A 23,866-nucleotide genomic window follows, 5' to 3' on the forward strand; every position below is an offset into this window, starting at 1 on the left:
TCTGAACAATGCATTCTTGCCATGTTCTTGGACGCAAATGTGCCGTTTCCTTGGACCGCGAAGGGCCGTCCTCTGGAAATTCTCGGCTACTTGGAATCCAAGAAGCGAAACGAAAACACGTCTCGTAGGCCCTTGGCCGTTCCGTTTGAGATTCTGTGCCCGCTATCATCTTCTATAAGCCTATCACCTTGCAGAGCATACACAGAGGGTTAGAAGCGCCTAGGTCACATCCAGCCGCTTGCGACTTTGCTAGTTCTCTGTCGGAGATCGCCTGCTGGAGATTTGCCTGGAGATTGCTGCTAACTCATCGTTCCGTCGTCGCTACTGCCTCCTCAGATCGCCGTACCCGGACACAGAAAAACAAACAAACACAGGCCACACACGTTTACTGCTTCTTATTCTAGCTACGTGGTCACATGTTTGAAAATGGTCATGATGTGAAAACAGATGGCGAAAGCCGATACTCCATCTATCGCAAATAATAAATATTAAATAACGGATACATACAAGGAGGACGCTCTGTCGGTGTTGCCCGGTCAATGCCGTGCTACGGTGCTGCAGTCAGCCACACTGGTTGCATACTTCCAAGCACTGTCCCGCACACCTGACTCTGATGGACATAGCAATGCGTACCGATGTGTGCAGCTGGGACATTCGAAGATTTTATTCGGACCTGTGAGATTGCGAACACCAGAAAATGGCCGGTCACGTGGAGAGCACTGTCGCGAGCTTGCGGAACGCGTGCCCAAGCCAAAGATGAGTACAGAGCCCAGGCTTGGGAAGGAAGGAGCGAGGTAGGACCTAAAAAGATAAACACGGGAGAAAGTCGGAAAGAGCAAATGTGAAGCAAAGGAGACGATGATAATGCCATTCAGAACGTTGAACATGTACAGAAATAGCAAACCACGCACGTGAACAAATAAATCCATGCATACGGAAAAACGAAGCGCCATCGTTCATCGTATCCCCATGATATATAATACCAAGGCACTTGAGGCCACCAAGAGCACACATACAAAATCAACAACGTCTCCAGCACACGCAGATGACCGACACGCCACAAACAGATCGCCCTGGTCCCGGTCCCGACCCGGACCGACAGCAACTGCCCGCCCGAAATCGGGACCCTTTTGATTTGATTGCGTGCTAAGAGGACCCAGAACTGTTCGCTCCGGGACTGTTGTACACGGCGGCAGGATCAGCGAGCTGCTCCTGTCGTCAGCTGCGGCGCCGGCTACAGCCAGTAGGAGTCCTTCCCGCTGGCAGCGGCGTGAAGTGATGACTCGAGACCTGTAGGCGATGACGCACGGTGTCAGATGCGCCGAAGGATTGAAGCGTATACGCAAGTGACTGGCGAAGCGTGTTGGTGCTGGGACGACTTCATGGTGAAGCTATATTAATGTTACGTAAATAAAATTAAAAGTCCAATACAATGAACGGTATAAGGCAAACTAAAAGGACTATGATCAAAAAGCATCAGAGTCGTTTTTTATTTTGTTCAGTGCGTAAGCAAGGAACATTATTCAGATAGATAAGATAGAAGCATTAGCCTTATTCCGTTATGGAGATATAGTTGGGTTGGTATTTCGGCAATATGCCTTTATCGAAGCAATAGCAGAAGTGAATTCAAAATTGCCTGGCCATTGCCGAAAATCAGGCAGTTTTGAATTCACTTTTGCCATAATTTTGATAAAGGTACGCTGCTGAAATATCAACGCAGCCTTATCACCATTCTCTTGGTTTTCTCCGGGGAATAAGACTAATACTCTGTCTTATCGTTTTCTACTTGAGATTTAGACGGCTGGTACGACGGCATGCTCCGGCAGAAGAATCTCAGCCGAGAACGCTCACATCTGACTCCTCTGCATCTCAATCCACACGCCTCTCACCGCTAACGACGTTGCCGTAGCCGACCGCGCCGGCGCCGAAGCCGGGGTCGAGCGGGTGCGGGTGCGGGTGCGGGTGCGGGTGCGAGTGCGCGCCCAGCTCGGGCGACACGTCCGGGTAGCCCCGCGGCGCCCAGTCGCCCTTGGTCGCCTGGCCGGCCGGCAGCCGCGCCGGCGGCGGGAACAGCAGCGGCCCGTAGCCGTTGAAGCGCGCCGCGGCCACGCCGGCCGTGGCGCCTCCGTAGCCGCTCAGCTCGCGGCCCGGGTACGCCTGCGAGGCCAGCGCGTAGTGCCACGGGTCTGTGGACGGACGGGCGGTGTCAGCGGCGGCTCCGTCGGCGGGGGCGCCGCTCTCGCGTGCGGCGACGGCGCGCGCCCGCCGGGCACGCAGGGGCGACGAGGCTCTGCACGCAGGGCACAGCGGGGCTCTCCCTGCACGGAGGGCACGACGGGGCTCTCTCTGCACGAAGAGGATAGATGGCATAGCGTCCAGACGCCAGGGGCAGAACTTCTCTGAGCTCGGTTGTCGCGCTGCAGACGCCGGAAAGGAGATGAAAAATGGCGATAACAGTGAATTTTCGTGACTCGAGTTTAATTGCGGACTTAAAAATCGGCTGCTACAACCGAAACAAAGTTGGCCCCTTTTTAATGTTATACCCTTGAACGCATCCTAAATAAAAGTGATGCCGCAGAGTGATCATGTAATCAACATGACCTAGGAAAGTTCATATCAAAATCGCGAATTTGAGTACAATTCTAAGAGAGAAGTCGCATTCGGTCGGCTCTCCGATATCTCACCTGACTGATGCAGCCCGTGGAGCGATGATGAGTGGTAGGGGTCCGTGTACAGCTCATGTCCGGCGCCGCTGTGCCCCACTGACGTCACTGTTGCCCGACTGTGGTAGCCGCTGTTCCAGAACGAGGCGGGCAGGTTTCGCTGTGTCATCGGTAGGCTGTCTGAAAAGAAACGCACGGTCTTAGCGGTAGGAGCAGCACAGTGTGGCCGGAAAAGGAACGAAAACACCTGCAAAACGCGCGCTCAGACTCACACTATCCAGGTCATCTACGTCACACTGGAAAGGTGATGTGAGCTGATCGATCGCCGCGGCCAATGTTATCTGAAAAATATACAGAGATGTTCTTTATAAGTGGTTACATTTGATCCTTCTCCATTAGCCAAAGTACACCATAAAGGTTTAGATTTGCGCACGAAATGACAGTGCGTAAGCGTAAGACTTTTTATCTTCCAAAGTAGTTCAGTTCCTTTGCCATGAGACTGTACAACAACCCCAAAAGCAAAATCTTGAAATTTTACATCGTAAAAATCTTCATTCTACCCGGGGTATCTCAAACGCAACTTGAAAATAGCCGATCCTCTCAAGGCACACGATATTGCAGATTAAAGAGATCAGTCGTGAGCAATCTGTTACCAACCTCCAGACGCATTCAGGCCGAACAATAACCATCACAATCTCCAAAGTGATCGAAAAGCCCGTCCCCCCCCTCCCCCCCGTTCATCAGGCAAAACTCTGAAGTCACGCCATCGCCTCCCACAAGAGATCGACTTCGGTATCAGCGCTGCCAGCCGGAGCCTGAACCGAGAAGTCACAGTGCGTCCCAACAAAAGGCGAATCAAGCTCAGTCGCTCAGCTGCAGGCGTGGAACGTCGGACGAACTCCTGCCCTTCGCTTATTAAGCAACACCAATACAAACATTCTGGAGAAAATCTAGTTCTCGGACGGAGCTTGCTATCACCTGGATGATCGCGTCAGTGGCCAACGCAACCGACCGGACTCGTTGATCGGGTTCAGGAGAGGCTGCCACAGCGTGCGAAGCTCACAGCTCTATGCGCCACTAGCCGTCCGGAGAAATCGGACCACCGCGGTACGAGGCCGCGCGCAACAATCCCTTCAACTTTGAGAGGCACTGGAATGTCTCGCAAAAGGACTCGGGATTCAGTTTCAGCGGAAGGTATTGCGCTGACTTCTCCAGTGATAGTCCCAGCAGGACGGTGCTGTCCCCCCCCCCCCCCACGGCCTATGGGACCCCGCTGAAGTCCAGACAACGGTGTGGTGGAGGCGTCATCTGCCTTGAGACCGTTCGCGCCTGGGCAGCCCGCTCCCTTCCTCCTGTCCGGCCAGCCTTCTTGCCATGGGGACACCTCGAGGTGTTGGTAGGAGGTCAGCACCAAGACGTGCGACAGGTCTGGCCGGTCTGGCCTGGAGGAGACGGAGGAATATGTCCGGCCGTAAACAGGCTCATATCGAGGACGTACCCTCAACGGCACGGCGCGTTAGCGTTTTGCGAGGAGGATGGAGCGTACAACACTAATTACTTCGGCTACAATTAGATGCCTCTGATGTTGGAACAGCAGTATCTGAGCAAAGTAAGATGCACATATGTATATGCGTATATACATATACGTATGCGTATATGTATATATGCATATATATATATATATATATATATATATATATTTATATTTATATATATAGGCAATTAAACTGTGGCAGCTTGTCCAGAACGTTTCATTCCGCAGGTAGGCGTCATACAGGCCAATCGTGAGCTCCTACCAACATCCTTCACTACTTAGCTCCACAGCATTTTCACCTGGCTCAGTCGATATCTTCTATCGATAGCTAGCTGTCGATTATACCGTCTTAACTTACTGCATCGGTTGTAAACGTTAGAGGTTGATTTCACTAGTAATTCCGATTTTCGATGCTTACCAGAAGCGCGATATCATCTCGCTGAAAACATTTAGTAGCGTATCACTGTCCCTAAAGTTAGAGCAACACCATACGCAGACATTCAATTAACACGCGAACTTAGTGAAGAACTCAGTTTTTCGAGCTCAGCTCCGGAGCTCCAGCTCTGCCTCATCGAGCTGTGAGCTCAATGAGACGGCGGCATTACCCAGTCGTTACATTACCCGACGAGACATTATTCAGATTCCGGCATGCCAGCGAAGACATCGATCACTTGAACAAGCGCGGACTCGTCGAATGCCCGCGCCATTTTCTTCGGACTTTAATCTCTCGGAGCTTTAAACCACTTGAGCCCCGGCCTTTCATTCGCTCCGATTGCGGTACGCTCTCTTGGGTGGGCCTTCTAAACTGCAATTTTTCATCGAGCAGAACTGCTACGCACCAATCAAAATCTGGAACTTTGAACTTGGGCAGATTGAAACCGGCTTTGGCGGAATTGGAAAACCTCACCGACAAACAAGTAGACATGCGGTGGGATGAAACTCAAAACTGAACTAAGGTTCGCAGTCTATCCTCCAAAAAGTGATTGAATTCCAGATTGCGTTGCCGTTGCCAATAACCTCTGAAGTGTCGGGTTATTGCTCATTTAATTTTTCTGAATCTTCCGAAGAAACCTATACGAGAAAGAAAAAAACAAGCAAATCGAACTAGAACGGCAAGGTGCACGGTATTAGTCGGTAGGTCGGTTTTCTATTCTTGTGGAAAATAGCTATGAATATACCGGATATCAAGCAAAGTCTGAAAATGCGTATTATCTTCGAGGTAAATCCGGAATCTCAGGGGCACGTTTTTGACAATGCCTTGTTCAAGTACCCTGCCAAAACGGCAAACACAAAACCAGCTATCCGTTGTTGGAGTTCAAGCTGTTATCATAAATGCTGAAGGCATGTTAAGATTAATGCACGTCTGCGGAAGGTTGGGATGCAGACATTGTAGCAACTGTCATCGATGAAAATGTTATGGATATAAAATGCAGGAAAGGAGAAAGAGGGGATGAATGAACGGAGGGGAGAGAGAGAGAGAGAGAGAGAGAGAGAGAGAGAGAGAGAGAGAGAGAGAGAGAGAGAGAGAGAGAGAGAGAGGAGAGAGAGAGAGAGAGAGAGAGAGAGAGAGAGAGAGAGAGGGAGAGAGAGAGGGAGAGAGAGAAAGAAAGATCCGCAGGAATGTGCAGAGCAGCAGGCTGACAGGCCTGCAGCTGTTCTGTATCCCAGTATCTGCCCTGTCTGCGTGTACAAAGGACCGTGCTGCCCGCCGATGCGACCCCCGGCCTGTGCGGCGTCGATAACCCGCTTGCGTTGGTGCCCGTGTATGCGTGTGTTGTGCGACGCATTAGGGGCGTGCTGTCTACCTTACTATCCGTGTGTGCTGTGCAGCATCGGTTGAACTCTCCACATAATTGGCAAGTCTCTGGCCCCTTGCGATGTTCCTGGTATTTAACAGAGCGCCTACGGATGTTGCGTGGAAAGGATGAGCTTTCTGTTCGAAGCCACCTCGTGCCGCGCTGTCGGCGCCTGCCGGCGGCGGCGCCGGCCGTGACGCCGGCGCCCGTCCCGCCGCCGAGGGGTGTCGCCCGGCGAGGGAGGGAGCCGTGTCGCCCCACGGCCGCCGTGATGGATGGCCAAGCCCGCCCGCGGCCCACATGTGTCCCGAACATGGCGGCGCCAGTCACAGACGCGCATGATCTACTGCCGCCGGTGGGCCGGGCGCCCGAGGCCGGGCGTCTCCCCCGCCAGGCGGGCGGGCGCCGATCGCCCGGGGGTAGGGGGAGGGGGGGGAGGGGGCTCCGCCTCCCGGCGAGGCACGGCGGGACGCCGCGCTGCCAGCCATCGCTTACCCTACAGTCATCGCCTGCGCTCAGTCAACAGTGAGGTAGGATCGGTTCGGTTCTATGTGATCGGTCTATATTTTAATTGATTATGGTTCGGCTAAGCGCGGGCCAGGATGCAGGGCCTCAGCTCTAAATTTTAATGAAGCCGTGCAGTTACTTCACATGTCGAGTGCCTCGTTGGTTAATAACGGTCTTACTTCCCAGAGACATCACGCTCACATTCCGTATACCGGGGTCCATAAACAATCAGCTTGCTACATCGACGCTTGCAAAGCCATCAGCATAGCCGATACAAATAGACTAGACCTTTCGAAACTACGCAGAATTATTCAATGATGTCACATATTGAACGGGAATGTTTGAGCCAGACCTGTGCACAGATGACCGGCTCGGGATCGGTAGAGATGGGAGAGCAAACAGAACCAAGAGTAGGGATGAGACTAAGTTGAAAATATACTATATTCACAATCGCGTTAAAAGGCATCGTACGTAGGAGGCCCTGTACTTACGATCCTAAGCTGCATGTTCTTATGTGTATGAAAACGTAGGTATAAATATCCCAACGCTGCATTCCCACTATTAAGACTTCAACAAATGTTGCGCATGTCATTTACCAAGACACGTGAACTGCATCCATCAGTGAGTGAGGCTTGGGCAATGAAAGTCCAACTTTTCATCCGCTATGTCGGTTATCAGTGATTTTGATTCCGAGGTACTGTTCGTTTTTGACAGAGAAATTGAAGTGCACCTCGCCCTCACAGTAACAGCCAAACCCAGCATGCCACTGTGCTGGTATAAATGCCCCACCGGACTAATGCGCAATGAAGCAGGCCAAGTCTCGATAAGGTGGGTGGTAATGTGTGACATTCCTAGTGAGAGGTTCGCATAAATACGCTCATTTTGTACGACCTAGTTAACAAGCATGCCCTGTCCGCCATAGGATATCTGCGACTCATGGCCCTGCAAGAACAAAAGAAGAGATCTCCATGATTGTATGGTGTGTGACGGTGAACCCCGGTTTTTTTGGAAGTTTCGGAATCAAAGTACTGGCAAGAATGCATCATTTCGCTTCTTAAAAATGTTTTCTCGCATGAGTCCATCACGTCCGGACCAAAGCCCGGCCAAAGCCCCTCGGATGCTCGCGTGGTTATGTCCGACGGGTTAGCATGTTAAAGCGAATGCTTCACATTTAAAGATATGGAAGCAAGCATCATATGTAACGAAACAAGCTCACATAACTATTGGTATACTTTTTAAAGAAAAAGACTGCTCTAGACGGTATAATGCTCTGTTTAGTAAATATGCTCCTCGATGCGTCATGGTTTGATTACGGCATCGCACCCTGCATAACTTTGATTGAGAGCCGATTGACGACCGTTACTTCTGGAAATCGCGCTCACAGACGCCATATACCAAAACCTTAAAAATCATATTTTTCTTAGCCTTCATCGCTGCATGGCTAATAAAATGACAGAATCTGAATGGCATAATCACGTCATGAATATCAAGGTGACTTTCAAATATTCTCCCCGATATACATTTCCCCATTTTCGCGGTTGTGTAGCTCAGAAACTGGAGCGGCCTAGATCTCACGAAGGGCAAGATTGTGAAGCAGCACCGAACGGTCTTCAAAATGGCTATTTCAGTTCAAAACTCCAGGCAGATGTGGATTAGTTCATTTAACAAAAGTCTCAAGCTATCTCAGAGTATACCAGTGGAACTGGCGCCCACTCTTCGCTGTCATTTTGCTCAGAGTGCAAACAGCGTGGGTATTTGACTAGTTTGAGTGATCTGACTTAAGGCCTAGAATCCAAGTATAGGGTAACTATCCACGCGATCTTCTTGTAGCATAGCTATGCATTCCCCGGGAGAAGTGCCGGTCCATGATCCAACCGTTCGCTTTGCTCGGTAACATCTTCGGGGGTATGCCGCCAGTTAACATTGCATCGAGTGTCGACCGACCGCTGGTTTCGCCAAGGAGCAGTAGTCAACTGTCCGGCACCTTCTCCGCTCTGCGCCAGCCAATCGTGCAGTTTCTCAGTCGGTCACCGCCCGCCTCCACCGAGCACTGCTTTTCCGCCGATGAAGCCATCACCCGCAAGATGGGTGCGTCGGGTACCGGCCAGCCGGGTCTCTCCTCCTCCGATGATGCTGCCCGATCGTCCGGTGGTGGACACGCTCGTCAGACATGGCCGCCGCCGCGTGCCTTGACGACGCGTCGGCGAGATTAAACAGAATGCCGTCTCCCATGTCCTGCAAGGGGTTTACGTGGCAGATCAAAGGGCGCCGCGCGCAGCGGCACGCCGGTCACGTGAGTCATTGTCGGCCGGCGGCGGCTGCGGCCGGCCGACGGGAGCGGCCGGCGGCAGCCGGCCCGCGGCCGCATGCCTCTCGGGCTAATCTGATGGTCTGGTGACAGGAACAGGGGCATGACCTGGCTGGTAGCTCGAGCTGCGGCGCACGCACGCGGTCAGGGACGGCTCCGCCGGGTTGGGGGAAGGGGACGAGGCCACCACATTGGATCCTTGCATTATTGGCGCTATGTGACCACCGTAGTCGGTGCGCCCGAAGTCCAAATCATCATCATCGTGGGTCCCTTGCATTGCGACGTTTCACTTGCACTTGCATTTGCCAGAAAACGACTGGCGGTCGCGGCCGGTCGCGTACGGGCCGAGGTGGCGCCGCCAGGCAGACGCAACAGCGCGTCCCCACTGCTATTGTGACAATGTTACATCAAGCCTCTGGCGTCGCATGGAGATAATTCTTAAGTTCCCTTGACCTAATCGAACCGTTCCTACGCTATTCATTCGAACTGTCGCTAAAATGGCGTCGGCTGAGAGACATGAGTAATGCCCTTTGGATAATCATCGATACAAATGTGCACCAGTCGGTCCGATGACTTTTTACAAGGTGGTGCGCTCTACCAAAACGATATCATTACTTTGAAACGACTTTCGTTGGCTGTTTGTATTATATTGCTCCTATAAACTGTGCATGCATATCCATGCACAATTTCATTACAAGTGATTTATGTATGTCGTATAAACACGCCATTCAAATATGTATTTAAGAAATGTTATCCCGTGCGATCTGCCGAAATCATGTACACAGCATTGCACAATAAAGGAAAAAGATGACGACATGACTATGTGTGGCGTAATCGAGTATGATGAAGAAGAGGCAAAAGTTTCAGTTTTTCGGCGTTGCTGGGAACAAATAAAAATAAACGACCTTCGATTACTTCACACAAACTCATCTGCGGCAGAAGGCAATCGGAACGTCACCAAATAAGACGAGTGCAGTGGCAAGTGAAGGGGCGTTCCACCCTCCGACCGTGATCACTGACCAGGGAGGAAAGGGGAGAAGAGCGGGTTTGGGGGAGGGGTGGGCCGACACTGCCCAAAAACCGGCGTTGTCAAGCTGTTCCGAATGTCGTTACATTTTCCAAGAACTCTCATCATATTGAAGGTCGCTTTATTGCATTTTTTATGACGCTTACGATTGTGCAGATTTTACTTACGCAGTCAACCAAACGTGTGTGGTCGCACTCTCCATTGTCTGTCATCGCGTCTTAGCCGCTCCAGCCTATCCAGCCTTGCTCTGCTGAACTACTTCGTTCACATTACATCAATCGCCGCTTGAATGGCATGCCGCATCTGACGGCGCCATTCTTTCTGGACGTTCCCACAGCGTTGGCCTAGATGCCCGCCCTGCCTACGCTGGGCGCTTCGCTTCCCAGATCCAGCCGCTGCATATCTCATGGAGCTGAGTTAGACAGGATGTTCGGAATATAACGGTGCCTATCACGCCACCGTATCCTCACGTAACGACTCACACGCGCAGGGCTAAGACGATAAGGGGGCAAGACATGGGGTATGTCCCTCCGATTCCCGCGAAATCGGAGTTTGCCCACAGAATTTGCCCCTCCAATGTACGTTTTAACATTTTTCCCCTTCAAAGGTGTCATTTTCAGGGCAGTTTGCCCCTCCCCCCCCCCCCCCCGCCACGCACACACATTCCAGTTTGACGTTCCCAGCCCTGATCTGTCCCCTGTCTCAGAGAGGCGGCTACACTCTTGCACACGTGTACAGCTCTCCCCTAGACGGGTCTCGGGTCTCGGAGACGTGGCTTCACTCTTGCCCACATGCACAGCTGTCCCGTGGACGGGTCTCGGGTCTCAGAGACGCGGCTTCACTCTTGTACACATGTACAGCTCTCCCCTAGACGGGTCTTGGGTCTCTGAGACGTGGCTTCACTCTTGCCCACATGCACAGCTGTCCCGTAGATGTACAGCTCCCCCCTAGACGGATGGGGTCGTCTAAACGGGTCTCGGGTGTGACATCGTACGTCATATATGCATCGTACGCAGCCATGCATCTTCTACCCGCCACGTTTGCAATATTTCGAATACACCAGCAAGGCGTGTGGATTAGCCCATAGCAAACGCACCGTACTGCGAGTTTTCTTCTTCCACTTTGCTTTGTTATGGGGTGCAAGGCCAGCAACCCACCAGCGCACCTTACATGCCAGCAATCCGGCCCAACGCACGCGTTATGGAGCATGACGATTATCAGTCACAACGGACAATTGGAAACCACGTATTCCAACCTACCAGACTGGCCGAATCTCGCGGCAAAAACGGCTTTAAGAGTCACCCGCGGCCCATGGACAGAACCGCAGCGCATGAGGAGACCCAGCTGCTAAATATAGCTCCGCGTTCACACCTTACCTGGTGACAAACGGGTGCGCGACAAAAAGCGCGCTCCCGTCGGCGCGAGTAAGCTGCGCGCCGGAAAACATTGGCTGAGGCCCGTCAAAACAGAGCGCGCCAATTTGGATAGCGCGCGGCGCGCGCAAAACAGGCGTGCCGCCGTCCCAGGCTCGCTGCGTGGCACGTCCCGACGATAACCCGGCAGAGGCAGCGCTTCAGTGAGGGTTGATGGCCCGAGCAGGAGCCGAGTCCGCCGGCGGGGCATACCCTCTCGAAGTAGCGCTGACAACTTGTCGGTACCGAGCCCGCGCTGACGACAGGTTGGCACCGAGGCCCACAGACGGCAGGCTGGTACCGAGCCTGCGCTGACGACAGGTCGGTACCGAGTCCACACTGACGACAGGTCGGTGCCGAGCCCCAGCTGACGACAGGTCGGTACCGAGTCCACACTGACGACAGGTCGGTGCCGAGCCCGCGCTGACGACAGGTCGGTACCGAGCCCCAGCTGACGACAGGTCGGTACCGAGTCCACACTGACGACAGGTCGGTGCCGAGCCCCAGCTGACGACAGGTCGGTGCCGAGTCCACACTGACGACAGGTCGGTGCCGAGCCCGCGCTGACGACAGGTCGGCGCCGAACCCACGCTGACGTCAGGTTGGCACCGAGGCCCACAGACGGCAGGCTGGTACCGAGCCCGCGCTGACGACAGGTGGGCACCGAGCCCACACTGACGACAGGTCGGTGCCGAGCCCCAGCTGACGACAGGTCGGTACCGAGTCCGTGCTTAGGACTGGTTGGTGCCGAGGCCCGCAGACAACAGGTCAGTACTGAGCCCGTGTTGACAACAGGTCAGTACCGAGCCCACGCTAACGACAGGTCGGTACCGAACCCACGCTGACGACAGGTTGGCACCGAGCCCACACTGACGACCGGTCAGTACCGATTCCCACAGGCGACAGGTCGGTGGCGAGCCCACACTGGCGACGGGTCGGTACCGAGCCTGCGCTGATGACAGGTCAGTACTGATTCCCACAGGCGACAGGTCGGTGCCGAGCCCACACTGGCGGCAGATCGGTACCGAGCCCGCGCTGACGACAGGTCAATATCGAGCTCCCCAAACTCACAGACGTCAGGCGGGGAGGGAGAGGGAGCCGCATCGATCCCAAAGACGTCGGGCGCGGACCGCATCCCACAAAACTCTCATAAGCCGGGCGGCGGTCAGTCGGCGCCCGCCACGACCCGGCCGCAGACGAAGCGGTGACTCTCCCCATGTGTGAGCCAGCTGGACGCCGGCGGAGTGTGGACAATGGCGGCGAGACCGCACGGCTACAGCGTCGGCGCCGACGCTGCCCGGGCGACGGCGCCGACGCCGGCAGATGTGCCGGGCAATCACTCAGCTAATTAAAGAGCCTGACGGTGCCCGGCTCCACAATAAGAGCCTCGTAGCAATTATGGATGAAAACTCGCCTTCTAAATCATAACAACGAGTGAACAGCAGCCAACGTAAGTAAAAAAACAGGCGCACGGCGACGAGGGAAAGATTCATCAGTATGAGCGGTCGTGAGGGAGATGGTGTGAGCATTTCACTCGACGGAAAATTTAAAGGACGCGGGAGGTTTACAAGACGTGCACAAAGACACAAGACGCTGTTGTCTCGCGACAAAGCAGTTTTGTGGTAGGCGCAATGCAGCCGCAACTCAGCGAAAACGATCTAGATGAAACACTCGGGCGTAAGCGCGATGCTAATGGCTGAAGCACGCCTGGAGCCATGCATAATATCTGTGAACGTCATTCCCGCGTCCGAGTCGCATCCTCCTGTCTGCAGCCGAGATCACCGGAAAAGCTTTTGACACATTGCAAACAGAAAAACCTGTGTTTTACAGTGATCGGCGCTACCCCTCCCCCCTCCCCCCAACCTCAACGAATTGTAATGACGCTCTGCAGCGGCTTGAAAATAACCTCACATTCCGTAAACGGGTTTACAGTAATTGAAGGTGAGCTATGGCTAAGTGAGTTCCGGCTAAGTGGTAGCTTAGCCTCATTGGGGTTTTACGGCACTCAGCAGTTGAGGCTACATGGCGTCGCCTACCTCCCGAAGGGCAGGTACCGCGGGGAATCAAGCCCCGTGCTTATGGTTTCTCAGACATGCAGCTTAACCAATGCGCCACTGCCACCCCTAATCAGCAGTTTGACCAGATTTGTTCCGCCTCGGTGCAAATGGGTCACCTGTATTCATGACTATTACTGGTGATGTTACAAGGCCATCTCAAAGCAATGGCTGGAGTACCAAACCGTAGCACCATATCGCGAAAGGTGAAACCAGGGGCGGAAGTGGATACCACGCGGCAGAACGGTGTTATACCGATCGCTGTATACAATCCTGGCGCAGTAGAAACCACACAGTAGAAGGGTGTCATACCATTCGCTGAATGCATTCCTGACGCAGTGGATATCACGAAGTGGAAGTGTTATACCGCCTGCTGTATACAATCCTGGCGCAGTAGAAACCACACGGTAGAAGGGTGTCATACCATTCGCTGAATGCAATCCTGGCGCAGCGGATATCACGAAGTGCAATTGTTATACCACCTTCTGTATACAATCCTGGCGCAGCTGAAACCACGCGGCTTTCCGTTCCACATATAACTGAAGACGTACACATTCCGTCGCTCTTTCACCTGTGACGCGCAAAGCGGCATTGGCAAAACTTTATCGAACTTCTTTCGTGTCTCATTTTGTTTTTACGTGGTCGACAGACGATGAAGAAGACCTGATTACCTTATTTCAGTTGCATATGCTGAAATGATGTACCCAACCGGCCGGCGTTAGTCATGTATTCAATTTCATCTCGCATTCTGAGTTGAAAATGACTTTCAGACTAGCACTGTGGGGCGCTCTTGCTATGTCTTTTGTGACTTCGACCTTGATGAGCGATTGATCTGAAGAACGATAAGGAACAAAACCAGGATTTCCGCAAAGGGACGCTTGGTGAGTACGCATCACGTCGAATTTAAGCCTTCTGTCGGGAACCATCTTAAGTGTGGAGCGAAAGTAAATTCGGGCCTAATGCCCCCCTCGCCTTCCCCCCCCCCCCCCCCACCTAAGCAGCGCCCCTGCGAACGACAATGGTGGGAGTAAGCGTATATGTGTGATTCCATCCCGGTTTGTACAGAGTATACCATTGTGCAGACATGTGGATATTGATAGCTATCATAAGACACATTCTTGAAACGTTCATGTTATAACTGATGTGAAGTTACACGGACACATAAATGGAATCTTGGTCTTATTTGGCAGTGAAATAAGTGGCAAAAAGTACGGGCATTCACTGCCGAGATTCGTAAATTAAAATCCAGGGCGGCACATATGTACCAGTCCAACGCTACAAACACTACCGCTCGCTCAGCTGCCGTTTGGCTGTTGCTCGGATCAGCGCCCACTCGGCTAGTCATGAAAGGATGAGGGAGAATGGACAACGGTGGGGCAAGATTACACGCACCTGGGGATGCGTGCGTCAAGGATTTGTCCGCCCAGATAGCCCTTCTGCGAGGCTGGGCTCGGCGCTCGGACGGGCGCCCCAGGGAGCACGTTAGCCCACTGATGGCTGGCGCATGCAGCCTGCCCCGGACAAACGGAACGCCGCAAGAATGCAGGATAAGGCGAGGCAGAGGTGAAAAGGCGGACACAGCTGCCGTCAGCGTCAGCTGTTTCCAGGGCCGGGTCGAGCCCGCCCACCGCCTGTCGGTCCGCTCACCTTTGGATGTGACTGAGCCCAGCTTGACGTCGAAGCCCGGGTTCTGACTGAGCGCGCGCGCGAAGTGCTCGTCCACCACGCTGGCCACGTCGCCGCAGTAGTTCGTGACCAGCACGCAGTTGGAGGCGAGGAACTTGACGTTGTGCTGCGCGCGCTGGTCCTCCTCGGCGCCGCCCGGGGGCGTCAGCGGCGCCTCGCCGCCCGGACTGGCGCACACTTTGTACTTCTGTAACGGACGCCGCGGGGCAGCGAGGTCAGCTGTAGTGATGGTACGGCAGTCAGCTGAAGCGCACCCACAGGCGCACCGTTTGTGATCAGACATGTCAAATAGAATTGTGGCATAGAATGGTGGCGGGGAGTATGCCTGGGATTTGGGGGTTTAAATCCTCGGTTCGCGTCTGAGTTAAATCTTAGGAACACATTCCTGAAGGACTCGGGAGGCTGATTTCATTGAAATGTTGTTGGGCGAAGACACTCGGAGAATTTCAAAGAAAATCCCAGCGGGTTATATGTGTCTCCTTCATCGTTTTATAAAGTCATCACAACCTTGGCTTTACTCAGTGGACGGTATTTGTGCAGATACCAGGTCGCGCAACAAATAAGTCCAATCACCACTTCACATTCACGTAGTGGTCTCAATGATAAGACCATTGCTCATCGAGGCCACTCCGCCGTTACATGACAAAGCAAAACAATTGTGAAGTAACAAATGACAAAAAAAAAACCCGGAAAAGTAACGAGGTTGAAACAATCTTTGACTCGCGGTGAGACAGGCAAATATCTTAATTACTTGAAGTACCTTGCTGGTTAAGAAAATGCATAATTTTCATTTCATAAAACGTTGTCATTCTTTACCTTGTATGTCTCGCCTATGTGCTACATGCCCATGTGGGCATATCCAACCCTCAACTCAGTCTTGCGTCTCCGTTTATATGCCACTCGTAATCACATGGGTAGCAAAATCGTACGGTGCTGGTGCTGACTGCGGAGTTTTTATACATTTCAGTTGCGCCAAGCATTCTAAGCAGCAAACATTTGTTTTGGCTGTCAGCGAGTGGCTTGCATGTAATCCCTTGTTGCTTGAATCATCTTTACTGGCGCATCTCAAAAACGTACATAGCCTGGCAAATAAAAAACACGTACGTTCGCCTCGATCACGTATTAGGGTACAATAAGCCGTCATTTACCCGTGCCGCAGCACGGGTAACAGCAGCATAGTCCCGCAGCCGGTGGGCCGGTGGGTGAAGCCGATAGGAGTGGTGCATCTGATTTTCTGGTTATGTAACATTATTCTAACCGATACTCCCCTCGTTTAGCCTTAGGAATAAGAAATATAACCGACCATCACTACCTTGATCGGGAACAGCATCCATTGTTGAGCGCGCGAGAGCCAAAGTCATATCCTCAAGCTCTGCAATGGTCTGCAGTCTAGTAGCAAGCAAACTTATGCATATATATATATATATATATATATATATATATATATAAATATAGTAAATGCGACTGCAGAGAAAAGGAACGAAACCACTGGCCAGCCTTTCACCCTTACCGATGGCTTCTGTGGCTGGTGCCCAGCTAAGAGAGTGTCTGGTTATCCTCTTCCGCTGCTGGGACCGCCGCTGGAGTCAGAGACGCAGCTGGCTATGCGATCCTGCTGCTGAAGCACCAGGGAGTGCAGCAAGCGCTCAATTTCTGCTGCGTGGTGCTTAGCCTCGGCCGCCCCTCAGTCGACCCGCGGCTTCCGTTGGAGCTTTGGGCATTAAGGGTGCGTCGCCGTCGAGGCTATTTTGCGCCCAGTTCTTGGCTTCCGGGGGGGGGGGGGGTGGGGGAGGGGTGCGTCGGCGTCGAGGCCATTTTGCACCTAATCCTCTGCTTCCAGTGGGGGTTTGGGGCTTGAGGTTGCGTCGGCGTCGAGGCCATTTTACGCCCAATCCTTTGCTTCCAGTGGAGGTTTGGGGCTTGAGGGTGCGTCAGCGTCGAGGCCATTTTACGCCCAATCATTTGCTTCCAGTGGTGGTTTGGGGCTTGAAGGTGCGTCGGCTTTGAGGCCATTTTGCACTCAATCCTCTGACTCCAGTGGAGGTTTGGGGCTTGAGGTTGCGTCGGTGTCGAGGCCATTTTGCGCCCAATCCTCGGCCTCCGCTGAGTGGAGAGCAAAGTCGCCAACCGCTGGTGTCTGCTGCTGGGCATTTCAGCTTAGAGTCATTACTGAGCAAAATCGCTTAGCCTCTAGAAATTCTTAGTAAACCAGTGGCGGCAGCGAACCTAGCAAGCGCTGCGACTTCCGAGTGGCTTGACGCAATAACGCCTCGCCATCACTAGCAAGCCACACATCAATGTGTGCAGTGACTCCCTGATCTGACGAGAAAGGATGGACTTTGCTCATCTCCGTCCTAGCTGTTGTGCATTTTAAATCTGACACTAGATATCCCTGTTTAATAATGCTGATGTGAAAGGGCTCATAAGTACATGTTGCCCTCCACGTTGAGGGTGAGGTTCTCCTAGCTCAAAAGCGCGAGGTCTTTTGAGCGGAGGGCAGATGTTTCCCCGCAAGCTCTAACAATATATATTTTCTTCGACCCATCGATGGGCGTAGAAATGTGGAGGTGGATCGTCCCCTGTCCACCCATTTTAAGTGACCGCTTAGGTTGGATTACATGGCGATACGTGGACAGAGTCCTTTGAAAGAACGGATTCCGTTCTCTCGCGTTCGAGGTCACTCAGCTACCATCATATCTCACCACGCCAACAACTGCGTCTCACGTGATAAACAGGGGGCCGCGCCTGCCTTCCAGTCCGGCCACTACAAACGCACGGCCTTGGGTGGTCCCTCCTCGTCGTCGACACCAGATCCGGCGTGACGTGTCCCCTGCCCGCGGGACCGCCAGGGTCCGTGGCCCCTCCCCCACACTCCGGGGCCGATGTCTCGAGCGCTGCGGATGTCCTCCAACGTCACAGTATCCTGTCAGCCACACACGGACCGCCGGCCGCGTCCGGTCAAAACACGACGAATTCGTATCTGTTCGCCTGAGATAAGATAGGCCTTGTCCTTGCGCGGTGTGACGAAATGGAAGACGGGGCGGTATGTCTTGAGCGGACGCTGTTAACCCGAGCCCCCTGCTCGTTATGCCAACAGCATTGGCGTGAAGCGGGGTATGTTAAGGACAGGGCAACACGAAAGCCGACTTGCTGTGCGATGGTGATAATGGAGGTTAGAACGGAGTGTCACCAGCCCGCTGCATCAAGAGGGCCGGCTGCGCCACACTCTTGCTGAGTCAGCCGGCGCCGTCCCGGCCGGCGCAGGCCAGGCTGTGAGATACCACGAATGACGGCAAGCGCGCAGTCCAGTTAAATTCTCAACAAGCAACGCCGTAACGCCAAAGTTTAAAGTAAAAGTTGTCGGAAATGGACGAGGACTGGGAGGAATGCCCGGACACTGCTCCTGCCGTCGTCGCTGGCACCAAATCCGCACTCACGTATGACGTGCAGAGGTCCGTCTGCAGCACATCCCGCGGCATCACCGGCCCGGTGTACTCAGTGCGGGCCGACGACAACGCGATCAGACCTGCCCGGCGGCGACCGCCGCACAGCGCAGCAGCGCCACACGCGACGTGTCGACCGCGCCCACCGCCAGTGCGTCCGTGTGTCCTGTCCGTGTGTCTGTGTGTGTCTGTGTGTGTGTGTCCGTGTGTGTCCGCGTGTGCGTCTGTTTGTGAGTCCGTGTGTCTGTGTGTCCGTCTGTCTGTGTGTCCGTGTGTATCCGTATGTACGTCTGCCCGTGTGCCCATGTGTCCGTGTGTGTTGGTGCGTACGTCCGTCTGTGTGTCCGCCCGTCCGTCTGTCTGTGTGCCCGTGTGTCCGCCTGTCTGTGTCCGTGTGTCCGTGTGCAGATCTGAGACCGCTATCGGCGCGGCCGTGAACGGCCGGAATGTGACAGGCGCAAACAACGGGGCACAGCGCGACGGTATCAGCGGCGCAGCATCTCGGCGCGACCCGCCGCCACCCGACCGGCTAATTTGTCATCACTTTGCGTAAGAATTCCTCGGGCCGTTTCCGTGTTTCATCCCGGCCGATTGGTGGCCGATAACATTCCGCCCTTTCCCGCGCAGCGCCACCCGCCGCCGCGCCGACCTGCCGGCTGGAGCGGGGCGCGCGGCGACGGCGCATTGTTCTCGGCCGGACGCCTGCAGCGCGGAGGACAGGTGGGCAGGGGTGACTCGCTCGTGACGCACCGAGACTCCATCAGCGGCGTGAGATGAAGAGGGCCGTAGCACGGCGGCAGCTGACGGAAACGCAGTGATCCGCCTGCGCGGTAAAAGATACCCGACTGGGACCATGGCCAGAGAATGTAGCTGGCTGACGAACTGTGCTGCTGAGATGGTAGCCGAAAGGACAACGCTGACCGGTGGCTACTGTGGCTGGGACCCAGCTAAGAGGGTACCTGGGTAGCCGCTTCCGCTGCTGGGATCACCGCTGGAGTCAGATACGAAGCAGGCTATCCGATCCTGCTGCTGAAGCCCCAGTCAGGAGACACAGCAGACCCTACATCTCTGCTAGGGCCATACCAAGGGAGTGCGGCATGCGCTCTATTTCTGCTGCTTGGTCCTTAGCCCAGCCGATCCTCAGACAACCCTCGGCTTCCGGTGGAAGTTTGGGCATTAAGGGTGCGTCGGTGTCGAAGCTACTTTGCGCGCAATCCCTGGCTTCCAGTGGTGGTCTGGAGTTTAAGGCTGCGTCGGCGTCGAGGCCATTTTGCGCCTGAACCGCAGCCTCCGCTGAGTGGAGAGCAATGGGAGAAAGTTGCCAACCGCTGGTTTCTGCTGCTGGGACCAAAGTCAGGAAACACCGAAGACTCTCGGCTTGCAAAGATGAACCACAGCAAGAGGGTGCAGCTGAATCTCGTCTTCTGTTGTTGGAGCTGTGACGTCAAGTAAAGTAGCTGGGACGTCGAATTCTGTCACTGCAACATCAGATTGCATGGTTCCGTGCCATCTGACAAAAGGTCTGATGCTTTCTAATCGTTACAATAATTTTGAAAATGACTGAAGCCGGCCGGTCAGCAACTTTGTCTGCACCCAGGAGAGTTGCAAGCGTATCTTGGGGCGTATTCCGTGCATTCAGATCTCCAAAATTAGGCCAAATGAAGTCCCCGCAAAACGAAATAGGTGAGCGCACAATAAAAAAGCACTTTTTCTCGCTGCAAACTTCCAGGCCTTCTTGTGGATCCCTTGCATGGCAGAAGGAGCTAAGAAGACGCGAATCGGGGCTCGAGACTGTGTCTACATTTACCCAGATACACTCATCTGACTTAGTTGAGAGCAAAAACAAAAACAAAAACAAGAAACGAATTCGCTATTTTGGGTAGCCCAATAGCATTTTTGGAGAGAATGCCTCTATTGCAGAATTTCTGACAGTGATATTAACTGACGTGGCGGACTTTTTCCAACAACTGAAGCTGGACGCTGTTCAGCTTTACTTCCACGAAAGTTTTCGGAAAAAAACACTTAACAAAGAAAACCCCATCGTAAATATCACAAAGTTCCTTGGACCATTGACATTCTGTAATCATTTTGCTTTTCAGCTAATGTTCGGTCTTGAAATTGTTCAGACAGAAGCTGTCTTAAGATCGTTTGCAACTGGTTTCGTCTCCAAGAGAAGAACAAAGCTATCAAGAACTGGTTATGAACAGTTGCCTTACAAACGTAAGATATTTTTGTTCGTTGATTTTTAAATTTTGGCGATGCATGCATTGCAAAATAATTATCTTAGTTGCAGACAATGACTTCGCTGCTGTATTGAACTCCGAAAGCAAGGTCGATACGAAGTACGGGCAGAGCCATCCGTAAAGCCTTTGCATTTAGCCTAATCTAGGCTAACGCAAAGAAGGCGTTTGCAGTTGCCAATGAAAAAAATGCGTGGCTTATGTGTTCAAGTGTAGGTGAGACGAATAGCGATAAACTCCGTCCATGTATTTGGAAACTGACTAACAGACGGCATATTTAAAATCTTTGTTGGATGGTGACGCGCCAAAAATCCAACTCAATTCTGCTGGAACGCAGAAGAGTTATGTTTCGAAAGGTTCCCTTTCAGCTCCATGAAATACGGAAAAAACATGTCGCCACTTTTGCAGCCGTTGTTTTGTTTTGCAGCCGCTGTTCCATTACGGTCTGAACTATGGCCATAAGTTGAGTCACTCGAGTGCACAAGCCTCTCAACGTGTCGACCAGGGTTTCGTAGAACTACCGCACCACAAGGGGCGACCGGCTGGCAAAATCAGATATGGCTACGAATCCGGGCGCAAATAATGTAGCTGCTGGCGTGGTTGGAATCATATGCCAATATTTTTTAAGTAATGGAAAGGTCTCCTCAGTTACAATTCCCCTAGGGCTATTTTTGGCCTCCGTGATACGTCTTGTGCCTTGTAGTGGCCACATTTCCAGCCCAGTAACGAACTCAGTAATGGGACCGAGTGTTGGGCACGGTCATTTGCTTGAAGTCCATTTAATGCTATCTTCCACGGGCAGAGAACAGGTTTTACTTTTCGGAAACGGCCGGCTCGAGGCGAGGTCGTTATCAGAAACGGGCCGGTTTCCTTTGAGGTTCGGACTCCTGGCCGTGGCCTGGAGCGGCGCTCAGGTAACGGACGGCAGCACAGCCCGCCGCTGGCAGCGCTACCGCACCGAGCCGCCCTCCAGCACCCGGACAGTACCAGCACGTGCAGGCCGGCACTGGCCCCATGCCCGACCAGAGACGCTTACGGTCTCGCAGTGCCGAATATGGGACCGTGTTTGAAGCCAACGGTTGCAGTGTCACAACATGCCAAGTGTGTGGTTCGAATAACGTGTGGGAGATTTGCACGCGAAGCCCAGTGCGGATGAGAGGGAAAGGTCCAGAATCCGAGGAACATCATGGTGTCCCCATTCGAAAAGAGCGATTACAAGAGCGGTGCCATGGTCTCCCCACTCCCCCACCCCCTCCCCCATGCATCGCACCTTCACACTTGGGATAACCAGACAGCAGTTGAGGACCCATAATTGTTACACGGGTCTTCCATGCGCAACCAGGAAAGCAAAAATACATGTCCACATCTTCAAGCACCCCCTCCACCCGTCCAACCCCCACTCCGTTCCTGCGCACTCGCACGTCAGCAATGCGGTCTCACCTGTTCTTTGCCGGTGGCGGCGGCGGCGGCGGCGGCGGCGGCGGCGGCCGAGGCAGCGGAGTCGGTCGGCGAGCCGACCCTGCCGAACGCCGAGTCCTGGGGCACGTACGGACTGGCCGAGTAGGGCTGGTACATCAGCTGGGCGCAGCTCATGGCACCGGCCACTGCGGGCTGCACGACTGGCGCGCCGCTGGGCCGCCCGCGCCGCTCCCCAGCGCTGGGCCGCCCGCGCCGCCGCTATTGACTGGCGGCCGCCATCGTTGATCGGAGCGCGCTCCTCTGCGCACGCCGGGCGTCAATGGGGGCGGGGCCTGACGCGTAACCATGACAACTCCGGCTCATTATTCGGCTGGCTCCATCCGGTGGTGGGCACGCGCGCGGCTACCCGGCGCGCCCTGGGCGACGCTGGGCTCGAGAGATGCGTTTAGCGAAGTGGATTAGCACACACTTAGCACACAGTGTGGATTAGCACACTTAGCGCTGGTAAGAATGAGCAGAAGCGATTAAATTGAGAGCAATTATAACTTAAATGTTTTTTTTTCTTTAAGCGACACCATGTGAACTTACAAGAAAGGCCAAACTTTCCGTGCAAATTTAATGTTGAGTGGTTGATGAGCTCCACCAGCCAAGGAAATAGAAGAGCAAGTGGTTCGAGCAGTTTATAACCCTAATTATATATATATATATATATATATATATATATATATATATATATATATATATATACAGTGGCAAAAGAAAACGTTCTGATGCAGAAATCCTTATGCGTATACGGGCACAGGCGTATACGTCGCACACGGGCTAAATCATGCTAGGATTCAATCCACGAAGAAGACTGTGGATTGGTTAGAAATTCCTAAGCTCTACACTGAGCGCTTCGGGACTCTGAGCGGGTAGCGGGGTAGCTGAGCTGAGCGGGAGCGGGTAGCGGGTAGCTCTGGCCGATAAGCCAGGCTGCGTAAAGATAGTCAGCCACCAATGTGTAAGCCTGACATTTTTCTCTCTTTTTTTGCTTTGATTTCCCGCCTGCAAACAGGGTCTGAGTGATAATGTTGACCGCTGAGGCGAGGGTAGGAGGAACGCTGCGCCTTCAGCCCGCACGCGCCGCATCCGTCTGTAGCAGGCATCATGTGTAAATGGTGTATCTCCTTCATTCACACTGTGCATTCTGGCACAAATACCAAATTCACTTACAATAACACTACCCGTTATTTTCTGACTACCCTTCACTGCTTACGCAAGGACCCCATCGTACCCGGCTGGTATGCCGAGCCCGTGCGTTCGCAGGCATACTCGTGCGTGCGTGCCGGGCCGCTGGCCAGACGGTCGCCGGTGAGGACCCTCCTGGGGCTGGTCGGCGGGCTGATGGCGCGTGATGGGGGCCCGTCAATCAGCGTCAGCGGGCGGCAGCGGCCACTGGAGCCGTCAGCTGACAGGAGCGCGCGGCTGAGACCGGACCGAGCGCAGGCCCTGCTCTCGTCACAGCGGGGCTGGGACGCGCTCGATTGTCCCACACTCACACCGCCTCGCCTGTGGCCACTGGGGACAGCGTGCACTGGGCCGTTCAGCTCTCACACCGACAGCTTCGACGCGCAGCTGCTTAAGGCGATACTGGTTGGGACGTTTCGTTGAATGAAATTATGCGTCCGATGATTTGGGTGAAAAAGCATAGAAGTAGGGTTTCTCGATACCTTTACGAGTTCATGTGATCATGTCAGAAATTTCCTGCCACACACCGATTGCATCTAACTGATCG

General features: G+C 53.6%; 1 protein-coding gene across 1 annotated transcript; it reads right to left on the minus strand.

The window, feature by feature from the left end:
- Nucleotides 1–369: 369 nt before the first annotated feature.
- On the minus strand, nucleotides 370–22,328 carry LOC119101121 (transcription cofactor vestigial-like protein 2). Its single transcript, XM_037224395.1, has 5 exons — nucleotides 22,111–22,328; nucleotides 14,949–15,174; nucleotides 2,685–2,843; nucleotides 1,890–2,186; nucleotides 370–1,290 (listed from the first exon to the last, which is right to left on the minus strand). Exons 1-5 carry the CDS (start codon nucleotides 22,261–22,263, stop codon nucleotides 1,235–1,237), a joined length of 891 nt encoding a protein of 296 aa, XP_037080290.1. The 5' UTR covers nucleotides 22,264–22,328; the 3' UTR covers nucleotides 370–1,234.
- Between the last annotated feature and the right edge of the window lie 1,538 nt (nucleotides 22,329–23,866).

This window comes from Pollicipes pollicipes, unplaced genomic scaffold (genome assembly GCF_011947565.3).
Source record: "Pollicipes pollicipes isolate AB1234 unplaced genomic scaffold, Ppol_2.1 Scaffold_4881;HRSCAF=5763_pilon_pilon_pilon, whole genome shotgun sequence".
Lineage (NCBI taxonomy): Eukaryota > Metazoa > Arthropoda > Thecostraca > Pollicipedomorpha > Pollicipedidae > Pollicipes > Pollicipes pollicipes.

Coding starts and splice junctions, on each gene's coding strand:
- LOC119101121 (XM_037224395.1), bottom strand. CDS start 22,263: ATGAGCTGCGCCCAGCTGATGTACCAGCCCTACTCGGCCAGTCCGTAC. Junction 2,187..2,684: donor CCACGGGCTGCATCAGTCAG/GTGAGATATCGG, acceptor GTCCGTCCACAG/ACCCGTGGCACTACGCGCTG. Junction 1,291..1,889: donor CTACGGCAACGTCGTTAGCG/GTGAGAGGCGTG, acceptor CATCGCCTACAG/GTCTCGAGTCATCACTTCAC.